The following is a 15,283-nucleotide window of genomic DNA, read 5'->3' as shown; positions in this document are numbered from 1 at the left end:
TGTCGCACTCTGAACTGATTGGGACAGCCACCCTGCTGTGTGATTGACAGCCAGCCTGTGTGAATGGGGGAAAACTGCATAAAAAGCAGGTCTCTGGGTCTGGAACGGCAGGGTCGCCGCTGGAACGAAAGAATCGAAGAGGACCCCTACCACGACTGAACCACCCGGTGAAGCCCTGCTGCAGGTCCAAGTCTTCAGACTCCAACGACAGTGAAGATCTACCAGGAATCTTCTACCCTTGAGCTGGTGGGAAAAACCAGTTCACCCAAACTCCAAGCCAGGCCTCCCTCCTCTGGTCGAATTTGCTGTACCGAGCTACAGTGAACCGGATAGCCAGGAAGGTCGGACCCTACTTGGGTTTTAAGGAGCGCACCTTTTATTTGTTGCTTTGCTCTGTTGCTGGTTTCTTCCCTGGGCAGTGCAGGACCCTCTAGTCTTCCTACTTCGTATCAGCCCGACAGTCGCTTCAGGAACCGTGAGTCTGTAGGACCTGCCAGGAACGTCAGCCTGAGCTACAGCTGCTTCTCCATTTAAAGGTACTGTTCGAACCCGGTTGTTCGTTTCGTTCAGCCGCGGTGAAAGTGTGTGAAACCTTTCGCCAATCCGAGGGCTTGTCCTTCTCTACTCTTTAAACTAACATTTCTGCCGACCAACTCTGTCCAGAACTCTTGGCAAAGACTTAACTGCAAACTACCCTGAGCTGTGTGATCATGAGCAAAATACTTTTGTCCTATTGACTTTGGCCCTAAGCCTTTGTGGTTTGATTCCCTCACTGTAGCTCCTCTTTCTAGATTGCCCTGCTTACTTACCTGTTGGTGCTGCTCAATTTCTGCCTAACTTTGTCTTTTCCTCCCTTTTAAATTGCTGGAGTGCCATTTTGCTCACACTTCATTTTGAGCCTAACTTGTCCATAATCTATTGGGTGTGGTGTAGTGTATTAAGAGTGTGCTTTTTCAACTGCTTGATTTTAGCGAAATGTTATACAACTGATGTTTAAATGTATATTCTTTTACTCAGAAACCTTGAGTCAGTATTTGTTTGAATCATAGTAATTGCTGTCCTTTGTGTAACTATTGATACTGCTCACTTGCTCTTGAGATAAGCTTGGCTGCTCAGTCATCGCTACCACGTTACTGTGTAGTACAGGCTTGTACCAAAGGTGAATTTTGTACTGTCACTTGTAGTCTTAATTGTGTGTGGTGTTCACAAAGGGTACTGCATACAGTGCTCCAGATAAGATTTTGAGGTGGGAGTATTTTACTCCCTATTTTTTAACTTTGAGAGTAAATGTGATTTTAAGAGAGTAAAAATGACTTTTCTCCTTTGCAAGAGAGTAAAATGTATGCGATATCCAGCGAAAAACAGAAGGCAAGTCTGATTACCCATCTTTCCGTTGCCCTAATGTGTCAGCGTGACGCTCACTTACAAACTAGACATATCCGGCTACTAAGGGACATCATAAACCCGGTACAGGCACAAACTTAGAAAAAAAAAATATTATGGATAAAAACAAGGGCGACAAATGCACTAAATATAACATTACACATTTACACAGTACACAACTTGTTAAAAAACCTTATTTCCATATAACAACCAGAGTACAAATGCACTCATGGCACAAGGGGGTACAAACAACACAGAATGCTTGGTTTGTATATAAATCCCACAGTTAAATCATGAGGGTATTGCAGATAGATGTCGACATGTTTCGGCCGTTTTTTTATTTCAGACACTATCTCTAGTGTCTTAAATCTCTCTTTTCTTAGCCCGTCTTCAGGACACGATTTCTTCAAAAGGTCAACAAAGACTCTATACCCCAGAGTTGATCAGCATGACCACTTTCTACAAGAAATATATAAAACACATACCACATATAAGTTACAGGCCTCATGCATTACACGGGTTCAAAAAATCAACAAACATCAATAAACATTACGGAATGTGTGTATCAATGCACTCACAATGCCAATATTAAAAACATATTACACAAAACATGAATGTACAAGCGTCACTGAAACAAATAATGTAGCATCAAGGCAACGTAAGCGAGCTGTTCTCAATTTAGCTCCTTCATTTAATTCAGGGCTCAATAGTAGCTAAAGACTCTATGAATACTTCTCTGATCAAATGTATTCCAAACAAAGCCAGATTCATTTCTGTCCTTATAATAAGGAGCTCTCATAAACTCACATATGTCACATTTTACTTGTGGAAAAAGGCTAGGTGAGTCAAAACCCTAGCCCTAGGACCCCAAAATATATAGGGTAAGGGGAAAAAGGGGGTAAAGGGGGGTCGGGAAGGAGGGAGAGACAAGGAACAAGGGAAGAAACATTTCATCAAGCATCTCATTATTTCTGCATGTCACATCATTAACTTGATTCATGAGGGGGCGTGGCTAAGCAGCCATGGGATAGGACGTGTCTCTGTGCGTCTCCTGCTGATCCTACAACATCCTGCTGTGCACAAACGCTAAGACTGGTGCACTCAAACTATAAACGGAGTTTCTGATGTGGGAATATGCGAGGAACGGGATGCTTATACTGTCGTGAGGATCTGAGGTGCATAACTGCAGCTGCGACGAAAAACAAATGTGGAGGTACCCCGGAGGACATCCCTAAAATGGCGCCCGCTTCAGAACAAAGGAAAGTGCTATGAGCGAAAAGAACAGCTGAGTGGGACTGCAGCGAGGCGGATAACATTTTGCAGACCCGATGCCACGGGGAGCTGCCGGAGGAGGGAGAAGATATAGTGAATCGTGCCCCTGCGACAAGACGCGCGGATTGAGTGACAGGACTCTGCTTCCTGACGGACGGTGAAGTGATCAAGGACCCACGACTCGCAGCTGACGGAACCCCAGGAAGAGACGTCTGCTCGACACGGAATGTGGAGCAACAGGCGACCCACGAGCATTCACGGCACGCCTTATGGCCGCAACACAGTAGAAGAGTGCTGACGAAAAGATTGGGCACGTACTGCCGTGGGGTGCTGCGGAGGGCGGACACGGCCATCAGAACGGATCGGAGGCTGCACGGCGCCCTTGGAAAGTACAGGGCAGCTGGATACAACACAGGTGTTAGCACGACTGGAACTGCAGTGGTTGACTCTCCAGATTGCTGGTGTAGCCGGTACAGAGACGGGCTGACTCTGCCTCCGACAAAGAACGTTGCAAAATGTCAGCTGATTTAACAGTGCAATAGTGATGCATTGAATACACTGTGGGGCAATAACAAATGGGACTTTAGATCTGCCAACACACAAAGAAATATAAGGACCCCGCTGCACTGTATCAATGGCAGGAGTGCGGTACACTGGCTTGGCCTTCTGCAGTGCATAAACTGACGAGGACACGGAACGGGTGGATCCGAAACAAAAGGGCACCCAGTTTGAGCAGTGGGTGGGTGTGAGGGGATTTGTTGGTTACTGCAGACTAACCCAGATATGTCAAGGAGGACGCCAGATGAGGCTTTGATGTGCTGATGCCCCCAAGCCTGGGTGAGGCCTGAGATATTGGGACTGAGTGTGTGCCCCCCCACTTGTGGAGCATAAGAGGGGGGCTGACCCACAACATACGACTGCAGCGTCATGTCTAACAAGCCTCTACGACTAAAAGTGAAGCAACCCACGCTGGACGAATTTGCCAGGACACCGCCGGGCCCGGAAAGCGCCAGGAGCAAAGACACCCCCCCGCAGGCGGCATGGCCGCCATGGGTACGAATCAGGAGGTCCTGGCTGCGATTGCAGACTTGAAAGCAGACTTGAAAGCGGCCTGGGAGGCCACGCTCGAAATAGTGGTGTCTGAACTGAAAACAGCGTTGGACCTTAAGGTCGGTGAAGTGCAGGAAGAAGTGAATCTACTCCGACAGGACATAAGGTCCCTGGCGGAGCTCATGGAGAGCCTTGAGAAGGAAGCGAGCTCGAATACAGCAGATTGTGCCTCACACAAGTCGGAACTGCATGCCTTGGTACAAAGAGTGGGCAACCTGGAGAATAGGGCGGAGGAAGCGGAAGGACGCATCCGAAGGAACAACATCCGCATTGTGGGCTTGCCGGAGGAAACAGAGGGCCACAACCCCACGGAGTTTGTTGAAAACATGTTTCTGCAGGAGATACCTGGAGGAGCCCTGTCTCAGGGATTCGCTGTGGAACGAGCGCATAGGGCTCTAACGAGGAGGCTGCCGCCAGGCAACCCACCTAGGCCAGTTATTGCCAAGATCCTTAACTACCGGGACCGAGAGAGGATACTGGAACACTTCCGCAAAGGTGGAACGATCAAGCGAGGGGAGGCAAACATAACAGCCTACCCGGACTATACCCTGATGGTGCAGCGGAGCCGGATGAACTTCGGGGCTGTTAAAAGGAGACTGAGGGAAGCAGGCCATAAGTACATGCTACTTTACCCAGCGAAATTGAAAGTTTTTCATAGAAACAAGACTTTGTTTTTTAACACTCCGGAGGATGCCATGGGATGGCTTGACATGCATGGTTCCCCCCAGGAGCCCGACATCCAGACGAGAGAAGGAGACGGACGAGATAAGTAATGAGTAATGAAAGCACTGGAAGAGGGAGCGGTTTAAGACTATGGGACTTGACTATAGTCACTGATGTGGCCTGTTAGTAGATGAGACCAGATTAGGATAGATAATATATTGTGTGCACTGTGATTGGTGCTTGGTTAAGGAGCCTTGCAGAGCTAGTCTTAACACCCCCATTTAGTATAAATAGTTAAGTGCCCATTAGGGCGACTTCACCCTACTGAGCTCTGAGCATATTAGACGGGGCTAGATGTGGGGGTGCCTGAGATCCAGGGATGGAGCTGGGCAACAGTTGGGAAGGGAGTTGTTGGGGAAGGGATGGGAGGGGGGAGGGGAGGGAGGTGAGGTGTTTGATATCTATATAGTTTTGGGGAGTTTGAGTTTTAGTTTGAACATGAGCCTATATAGCAAAATTGTATGGTTGAATCTGTGTCGCGCAGGTAGGTGGGATTTGCTGGAGGTAGATAAGGGGGACGGTAATGAACTATGGGGGATCTTAAAATAATTATGTGGAATGTCAGGGGACTTAACAGCTTCTTGAAAAGGAATAAGGTCACGCTATACTTGAGGAGGCAGAGGATAGATAATCGCGCTGTTGCAGGAAACGCATCTGACACGGGAGACGATGGAGCTGATTGTTAAGAAATGGAAAGGGGTGGTGGTGGGCTCGACATACTCTGCGTATGCCAGGGGAGTACTAATCTGGGTGGCGCCGCATGTTCCGTTCCAACCATTGCAGGAGGTGGCGGAGACGGGTGGGAGGATGGTCATGCAGAGAGGACTGGTGGAGAATAAAGAGATGAGCATTGTAAATACATATGCCCCCAATCGGGACACAGCGGCATATTTCAGGACTCTGAGTGCCAACCTCGGCATATGTATGGGTAATGCAGTGATTTGGGGTGGTGATTTTAACTGTGTACTGAATCTCAACGTAGACAGATCGGATGGCAAGATTGATAGGCCCCCCCCAGCGGCGAGAGCACTACAGACACTGCTAGATGACTTTCATCTGGCGGACGTGTGGAGAAGTAGATACCCCCAAGAACGGCAATACTCTCATTACTCTTCCCCTCAACAGCTACATACGAGGCTGGACTATGTCTTTGCCACGTCGGATGTGACGGCGGAGGTTACTCAGGTAGAATATAAGGCGAGGGTCCTCTCTGGTCACTCGCCATTGGTTCTGGCGTGGCAGTACCGCCCCCCGAGGGCACGGATCCCGACATGGTGCCTTCGTGCTGAGGTGCTCAAGGATCCAGTCTTTAGAGAGGATATAAGGGAGGAGATTGCAAATTACTTTGAGGAGAATACGGTTAGTGTTGATTCGGCAAGTACATTATGGGAAGCCTTTAAGGTAGTGATGCGAGGGGTTGCAATAGCAAAATCAAAGGGCCTGCAGGGCGGGGTTCTAACTGACCTACGACGGACGGAAGAGGAACTGGAGGGAGTATTAAAGGGCGGGTGCGAAGATATGGAGCGGGTATTGGGGCTGCAGCAGAAATGTGCGGAACACTGGGAGAGGCTCAGTAACCTTAATTATAAGAAGTACATCGAGAGACAGCATGCGGGAGGAGATAAAACAGGACGGCTGTTAGCGTGGCTATACAAGAGCGAGGCTCCCAGACCCCCGATCAGAACAATAATGAGGGAAGATGGTAGCGCAGTGGACACCCAAGAGGGTGTCAACAAGGAGTTTGCAGAATATTACAAAGCGCTGTATGCAGACGAGGTGGGGGGCAGCCGAGAAGAAATACTGGAAACATTAGAAGATATAGGACTACCCATGATAAGTGAGGAGGAAAGGGAGGAGGTAGATGCACCGATCACCCTGGAGGAGTAAGAAGAAGTGGTGAGGCACTTACCTACCTGCAAGACCCCAGGGGCGGATGGGTTCCCGAGTGAATTCTATAAGACATACAGGGAAGAAGTGCTCCCCCCGATGCTAGAAATGCTCAATGAAGCGTTTGAGGTGGGACGGTTGCCGGAATCACTCAGAGAGGCGGTCATAATTCCGCTCCCCAAGCCTAATAAACCTGCACACAGCTGTGGCTTCTACAGACCTCTCTCGATGTTGAACCAGGACAGCAAAATATTGACAGCTGTCCTGGCAAACAGATTGCAGAGAGTGATCAGCAAGCTGATACACCCGGACCAGACGGGCTATGTCCCGAATAGGAACATAACTCATAATCATAGGCGACTCCGACATGTGATTGAATGGGGTAGTACGGCTGAGGGCGAAATGGCGATCGTGTCCTTGGATGCGGTCAAAGCTTTCTACTCGGTCAAGTGGCCGTGGTTGTTGGCGGCCTTGGAGAAGTATGGAATGGGGCCCGGTTATGAGGTGGGTGAAGATGCTATATGGTGAGCCACTGGCCAGAGTTAGAACGGGTGCAGTAATATCTGAGAGGTGGCAACTGATTAGAGGCACTAGGCAGGGTGCCCTTGGTCCCCGATGCTCTATATATTAGCCCTGGAGCCCCTAGCAATATACCTCAGACAACAATACGACACGATAGGTATTGAAGTGGGGGGAGAACGACATCTGATCTCCTTATACGCAGATGACTTGTTGCTATACTTAAGATATCCAGAAGAAAATCTCGAGTACATACTGGAGGTGATGGCGAGGTATGCAGAACTGTCTGGGATAGCGGTGAATCCCCAAAAATCCAGCATGTTTCCGCTAGGCGACTATAAGGGTACCCCCAAGACGCGGTTACTGGTGTTACAAATACCGTGGGAGGTTAGTTCTTTCCAGTATCTTGGGATAGACGTGTACCATATGGTGGAGGAGGAGCACAAGCAGAACACTGAGGTGGCACTCAGGAAAATCGAGAAGTGTATGCAATTTTGGGTCAAGTTGCCCTTAGCAATGATGGGACGGGGTGCAATGCTAAAAATGGTGGTCCTGCCTAGGCTTTTGCATTGTTTTAACAATGTCCCATACATGATACCCAAGAAGTTCTTTGCATAACTTAACAGTATGTGTAGGGATTTTTTTTTGGCATGGTACCCGGAACAGAGTGGCGCTGTGGAAGCTGCAGAACTTTCACGAAAAAGGGGGATAAAACTGCCCAATTTTGAGGTGTATTACGTAGCAAGTCAGCTGCAATATGTGGCTCAGTGGCTTTCAGACGAGGCGACCCCTGAATTTAGGCTACTTGGACATGATTGTGCCCCATTTCACTTAAAAGAGATGATCTGGTTGCCCAAGTCCGAAATGAGAGAGCGCCCCAGGATGATAATGCTCGGGTGGCAGATGTGGCGTCGGGCGTGCCGGATGATGGAGAACCCATTTCCATGCTCCCCGCAGGTACCGCTAGTCGCGTTGGCAGGGGAAGATATGCAGTTAAGAGCGATACTCAGGACCCATTGGGAATCGGTGGGGCTAGTAATGTTGGGAGATGTCTGGCAGATGGGGGCCATTTTGGATTTTGAGGCCCTCGGGGTGCAGACAGGATTGCATGTGGGTCAGTACATCACATACCACAGAATTGTGCAGAGAATTCGGGAAACGTGGCCTGAAACTGTATTAGAAGAAGAACCAGATGCCATCATAGAGACAATATATGATATATCGGATGGGGGGGCATGAGATTTCTAGACTGTATGAGTTGGTGATGTCTAAGGTTGGGAAGGACTTGACGCAGCTGAGGCTAGATTGGGAGGCGGAGGTGGGAACCCCGATAGAGGATGGGATGTGGGAACAGGCACTGGGATACCATAAGAAGGTGTCAAGGAATGCTAGACTAAAACAAATACAACTATATATAATGCACAGAGCATATATGACGCCTATGAGGATATCCAAGTTTGAAAACGGTGGACGACAAGCATGTCCCAAATGTGACGAGGAGAAAGCTGATATGACACACATGTTTTGGTCATGCCCAGTAATTGAGTGTTTCTGGGGAGAAGTGGCACAAAAGCTAGCCGAGAAAGGGGTCACGTTGATCATAGACACAGCTTGGGCCTGCTTGCTGGGAGGGTTCCCCAGATCATCAAAACTAAACGGAGGATTGCCATGGGATGGAAGACTTGTCACAGGCCACGGGTGGAGGTGTGGTGGAAGAAGTTACAGAAATGGGCAGAGGCAGAAACAATGGTATGGCAAGAGTCGAACACTGTAGGGGGGAGGAAGATACAGGGACCCTGATGGCATGGAAATCTTTAATAGCTGAATTTTTTGGAGCAATACAAGATTTGACCGAATCTACAGGAAGCGAGACCCCGCCGCATGCGGCGGATACAGAGAACGATGAACAGATAGGCTCATGAAGGGGGGAAACAGTGGCCAAGAGTGAAGTATGAATGCAATTATTATGTTGCAAAATGCACTGCGTGTTTGCTTTTATTGTTGTTTTGTTTTCTTTGATTAAAATTAATGAAAATTGTTACAAAAATTATTTTTTGAAAAACTTGATTAATTCACAGTTTATCTGACACGCAGTGTATCACAAAATAGGATGGATCTCCATATTTTCCTAATGAAACACCTGTTTATCGTCAAACTAAGGGGCCAGAGCTTCAAACTTTCAAAACAACGTGTATTTCATATCACTCCCCTATCCACAGCATGTGGCAACGTGTTTTAACACTTACTTTTATAATATAGAGACAAGTTATGTATTCGTCCCAACACTGAGGTGTGTCAACTATGACTCTAGACCACGTGTATTTTTGCATTATTAACGCCCATTTCGAAAAAGGAGGCATTTGCCTGTCACTGGAGTACAAGGCTCCTTTAAGGAAGAGATAATATGTTTCACAGAAAGATTTCTTAGTCGACATGCTCCTAGTCTACATTGGTCTAAGAGAAACTTCTATTAGAAGAGATGTGCTCTACAAGCCAAGTGCAGAGTAGATGTAAATAGGTCGATAGCACCTATCAAAAGATTATGCTTACCCCACTCAGATGGCAGGAAAACCAGTGCAAGACAACGGATAAATGCCTTGATTCAAATGGATAACTCAGTCACACACTGCGAGTGTTGGCGCTATCTCCCGTGTGCAGTATCAGGAGATTACAGATCCATTAAAGGTTCTAAGGGGGTCATAAAAGCAGAGCATCTATCCGTCAGAACACTGCGAGGGTGAGCAGAACATAACTATAAAATGCTCCCGTAATTTTATGGGGGCTGGGACACCTCAGGCTTACCAGAGAAATGCAAACTCTTGTCACGCAGCCGTAATTTCTCTGCTCAGATGCCGAGTACTTCAATGCACAAACCGGGATGTTTCTAGCCCCAGTTAAAATCAAAGGCTTACTCAGACCCTGTTCAATTGTGTGCTGGCTATCATTAGAGAAAACCGAAAACATCCCTCCATTGGAGCAGTAAAACACTACGGGCAGGCGCAAAGCTGTACAATCATCCCGCAATTCAGAAACACTGTCACACAGGCTTGCCAGGTACACGCACATCCTCATCACAAAGCCGCAAGTCTGGGAGAGGACAGCGTCAATTTGCAATTCATGGCTGGTTAACCAGGTCACATGATAGCTGCGAACAGCTGCTTATTTGAAATACTTGTCACGTGAGAATTCTACCAGGGATGGGGAAGCGCAGGTTTACGGCTGCAACTCATTAAGAGGAGCCGAGAGCCAAACACATTAGCATGGCAAATCACTGTGTCACCTTGCATACAGGAGACTCCCCAAACGCACCCACCTTGGGAAACCGTATTCCACATGGTCAGAGGGACTTACCGTAGTACTTAGTAGACGGGCGGGTAACGCAACAGGCTTTTTTTAAATAAAGCCTCTTTCTTGTTCATTCTACACACTGTATTATGCAAAATACGCCACAGCCCCGACCACACGCACATATAAGAAAAATAAATGTGGCTATGGTTCATTCAGAACGCTGTGCAATCTCATGTTAGCAGCTGAAAGTTAAAAGCTTCAAGTTGTAAAAAGACCAATTTAAAACAATATGGGTCTGTAAATCGTCGGGTCCTTCCGGAGGGTTTCATTGCACCGCCATTTTCCCTCCCATGGTGGGTAGGTCCGCCCAAGAAATGTCAGCCTGCACCATGTCGTGGTCCGACCAGGTTATTGGAATAATAGCTGTGTGGGATGCATTATTCGCCATATGTCCCCCATGTTGTACAGGTCCATTATCTCGACAAGGTTGGTACGTCCCTCTTTAATCTGACTCCTTGTGTCTGGATTCCCCGGTTTCCAATCAATACCTGGGTCTGCCCATTGGTTGAAGTCACCCCCCAGAATTACGTGCCCCGTTGCCTCCATCATTATTTTTGGGATTACTCTCTGTAGGAATGCAGTCTGACCAATGTTTGGGGCATATACAGTGGCAATAGTCACTTTTACTCTGGCTATTTTCCCCGTGATCAGGAGGGCCCGACCTGCCACATCAGACCATGTCTTTTCTACCTCAAATTGGATGCCCCTCTTGAGCAGGATGCCAACCCTACCTTTTCTCAGCGGGCCTGAGCCCCAGAATTCCAGACCCCCCCGCTTCCCGATGATGCTTCTCTCTTCCCCCTTGGCAAACTTGTGCTCTTGCACGAGCATTATGTCAATGTTGGATCTGCGGAATTCCCTTGCTACTAATGACCTCTTAGTTGGAGAGTTCAGCCCTTTTACATTAATGGATGCCACTCTGATTGAGTCTTTCTTTTTTGGGTTATCAAAAGACCCCATCTTCGAGTGTCTCTGAGGTGTCTCTCAAGACTGTTGGCCAGACAATTGCTCGCTTCTCAAGGCCCATATCAACGTTGGTGTTGCAAACGAATCCAAATGGTGCTTTCATTATTCCCACATCCCTTTCGCTCATAAGTTGTTGAGGCTCAAGGAAGCCTAAGAACTGAGGGTGCTGCATCAGCAGCTTTTGGCGGCGTCCGAAACAGACTTGGTGACAGTGTTCCATCCATTGTCCGACCATCAATGGGGACCGTTACCTCACGGTCCCATTCAAATTTTCCATCGCAACATAAGGGTGAGCCCCCTTCCCACTCCCCCCTCCCCCTCGCTTCATGTAATACAACAGTGGTAACAACAATAATCATACAAAGATATAACAATATAACGTTACGTGCATTCCCGGGGTCGTCTCACTCGGGTTCCTACCCCCTCTTACTTCAGAGGGGTGTTCTACTTCCATCGTCCCCCGAGCACTTGACATCCCAGCTCTCGGTCTCCATACGACCAGCGTCCTGTGCTTCAACCATGGGTACTAGTGCTTCTGGTCATGGCATTCAGGAGGAACATCCTCACTTTTCGTTATGAGGTGTGTTATTGGGGCGTCTGTATTTTCTGGATCCTTTTACTCTTTTGCGCCTAGGTCCCTGTTGTTCCCATTGCATTCCGTCTCGTCCGTCATCCCCATTTTCGTTGTCTTTCGGGCCTGTATTCAGAAGGTCGGCGATGCATTCTTTTATGTCATCCTCTGATCTAAGGACGATTTTCCTACTTCCGAGTTCAAAAGTTAGTGAGAACGGGTAGCCCCATCTGTATCGTATGCCCTGTTCCTTGAGCCATTTTGTCAGGGGGCTGCAAAGGCGTCTAAGTGCTAACGTAAGTGCAGATAGGTCCTGAAAGATCGTAATTTGCGCCCCTCCCATCGTGAGTGGGCCTACGGATCTGGCCTTCTCAAGAATCCTAATCCTGTCCTGGTATCTATGAAATTTTGCCAGGACCGAGCAGGGGCCACCGGGGGGTCCACAAGCTCGGTGTATTCTTTCAGTTTTGGGCTCATCGATTTCTTCATTGGCCGTTAGAATTTTTATGATATCGTGGATCGTGTCCTTGACATCCTTTTCGGTTTCCCCTTCACATTCGGGGATTCCAAAGAAGCGCAGGTTATTCCTTCTTTCCATATTTTCTAAATTGTCCATTTTAAGGTGCATCTCCTTCTTTTTTCTCAATGTTCCATATCCTCATGTCCATTTTTATCCGAGTGTATCGATCGATGTCTGATTGTTTTCGACACCCTCCAATCTTTCTTCGAAGCTGTCCATTCTCTGGGTGATCTTATCGATTTTGCCACCAAGGTTGGAGCCCATGCTTTTGATCTCACTTAGTAGTGCCGCAATGTCCCCCCTAGTGGCCGCGGCTCCTGCCTCCGAGGCCTCCAGCGACATGGTGGAGATGTGTCGAACAGTCGGAGAGGATGGGGTGTATGCGAATCTGGAAAGTCTATGCCGCACGTTCATAAGATGAACCCACCGTCAGAGGAGGCACACGCCCCTGGATAAGGGCCTTGCCCTCTGAGGGGTCGCGTGGCGTCCTAAGCACAGGACAAATTCGGATGCTTCGCTTGTGATGTCGGGATGGTCTTCAGTGCGGCTTGGGTTCTGCGTATCACCAGGCCGCGGTTCCTCTTCCTCAGGCCGTTGACTCAAGCGCAAGGGCGCTCCTCATGCGTATTCAATGTGGGGCCTAATAGTGTCTGGGTTTGGGGGTCTAAGGCACGATGGTAGTGTGGTGCCATAGATCTTCGTGGTCCTCGATCGGGGCTTAGGTCCGGGTGAGAGGAGGCAAACGCTCCTGAGTCGGGGGCCTTACCCTCTCCAGTGTGTCACCAGCGATTAAGTTCCGGGGGCGTTCATACACTGATACAAGGCTGTCATTCCAGGCGGCAAGGCAGGGTGCCATCTGCTAACTCGGATCCTCACCCTGTAGCCTGATGTTGGGGTTGGGCCACAGTCTATGACCGGCAAGAACGAGGGTTTCTGCTCGGGATTCTGGCGGCACGGTGTTCCTGGGGAACGAGCGCGCTAAAGTGGCTGGACCCTCCTTAATTACTACGTTCCGTACCCGAGGGGCACATCCATCGACATTCAGCGGGGGCTGGGAGAATCGCCTTCCAAGCACCGCCCACACGATTAGTGGGCGCAGGAAGTCTTCCGCCGGATTGCCGTGACACGAGGGCGCGGTCTCACTGTCGCTGCTGGGCCACCTTCGGGCCTAGATGTTCACACGGTGGTATCTCCGCTTCTACCGGTCCGATTTTGATCACGTTTGCTCCCAGGTGAGGGGGGCCCTCATACAGCTCCTCAGCACTTCTCAACTGGTGGGGGGTCGTGAGATGGGGGCTCAGGTCGCCTCAGGGACCATGGGTGCTGGAGCTCACGCGGAGGTGGTGTTCATCCGCGCGCCCCGTGGTGGCCAGTCAAACACATCTCTTCTAATAGAAGTTTCTCTTAGACCAATGTAGACTAGGAGCATGTCGACTAAGAAATCTTTCTGTGAAACATATTTTATCTCTTCCTTATAGGAGCCTTGTACACCAGTGACAGGCGAATGCCTCCTTTTTTTAAATGGGCGTTAATAAATGCAAAAATACATGTGGTCTTGAGTCATAGTTGGCAGACCTCGGTGTTGGGACTAATACATATCTTGTCTGTATATTATAAAAGTAAGTGTTAAAACACGTTGCCACATGATGTGGATAGGGGAGTGATATGAAATACACGTTGTTTTGAAAGTTTGAAGCTCTGGCCCCTTAGTTTGATGATAAACGGGCGTTTCATTAGGAAAATACGGAGATCCATCCTATTTTGTGATACACTGCGTGTCAGATAAACTGTGAATGAATCAAGTTAATGATGTGACATGCAGAAATAATGAGATGCTTGATGAAATGTTTCTTCCCTTGTTCCTTGTCTCTCCCTCCTTCCCGACCCCCTTTTCCCCCCTTTTTTCCCTTACCCTATATATTTTGGGGTCCTAGGGCTAGGGTTTTGACTCACCTAGCCTTTTTCCACAAGTAAAATGTGACATATGTGAGTTTATGAGAGCTCCTTATTATAAGGACAGAAATGAATCTGGCTTTGTTTGGAATACATTTGATCAGAGAAGTATTCATAGAGTCTTTAGCTACTATTGAGCCCTGAATTAAATGAAGGAGCTAAATTGAGAACAGCTCGCTTACGTTGCCTTGATGCTACATTATTTGTTTCAGTGACGCTTGTACATTCATGTTTTGTGTAATATGTTTTTAATATTGGCATTGTGAGTGCATTGATACACACATTCCGTAATGTTTATTGATGTTTGTTGATTTTTTTAACCCTTGTAATGAATGAGGCCTGTAACTTATATGTGGTATGTGTTTTATATATTTCTTGTAGAAAGTGGTCATGCTGATCAACTCTGGGGTATAGAGTCTTTGTTGACCTTTTGAAGGAATCGTGTCCTGAAGATGGCCTAAGAAAAGAGAGATATAAGGCACTGGAGATAGTGTCCGAAATAAAAAAAAACGGCCGAAACATGTCGACATCTATCTGCAATACCCTCATGATTTAACTGTGGGATTTATATACAAACCAAGCATTCTGTGTTGTTTGTATCCCCTTCTGCCATGAGTGCATTTGTACTCTGGTTGTTATATGGAAATAAGGTTTTTTAACAAGTTGTGTACTGTGTAAATGTGTAATGTTATATGTAGAGCATTTGTCGCCCTTGTTTTCATCCATAATATTAAAAAGTGAATTTATTTTTTCTAAGTTTGTGCCTGTACCGGGTTTATGATGTCCCTTAGTAGCCAGATGGGATATGTCTAGTTTGTAAGTGAGCGTCACGCTGACACATTAGGGCAACGGAAAGATGGGTAATCGGACTCGCCTTCTGTTTTTCGCTTTGAATGAATTCCCTTTGAGTTCTGATCCCCTGAGAAAAAAAGCTTGGGAATTTACCTGACTTACTGTGACATCCAGCGCATTGTGTGCAAAAACTGTATGGAAATCATTATTATGCGGCAGCTTTGTGCATTGTGACAGAA

The 15,283-nt window shown here is 47.8% G+C and overlaps 1 protein-coding gene across 2 annotated transcripts in view; it reads left to right on the top strand.

The window, feature by feature from the left end:
• The window catches only part of LOC138528683 (E3 ubiquitin-protein ligase TRIM39-like), a 229,234-nt gene that overhangs the window by 200,480 nt on the left and 13,471 nt on the right, over positions 1-15,283 (top strand). Inside the window, exon 8 of one of the 2 annotated variants that reach the window (XM_069640540.1) lies at positions 14,634-15,020. The exons of the other annotated variant lie outside the window; for it this stretch is intronic. Within the exon in view, the coding sequence (XP_069496641.1) occupies positions 14,634-14,686 (53 nt within the window). The 3' untranslated portion in view covers positions 14,687-15,020. Of the gene's footprint in view, positions 1-14,633; positions 15,021-15,283 lie in introns of those variants that run through there. 2 annotated transcript variants of the gene reach the window in all.

The sequence above is a fragment of the Ambystoma mexicanum genome, chromosome 7q (assembly GCF_040938575.1).
Source record: "Ambystoma mexicanum isolate Mex_15411 chromosome 7q, UKY_AmexF1_1, whole genome shotgun sequence".
NCBI classification, from domain to species: domain Eukaryota; kingdom Metazoa; phylum Chordata; class Amphibia; order Caudata; family Ambystomatidae; genus Ambystoma; species Ambystoma mexicanum.
The sequence above is the reverse complement of the archived record's forward strand: the minus strand, read 5'-3'. Positions and strand labels throughout refer to the sequence as shown.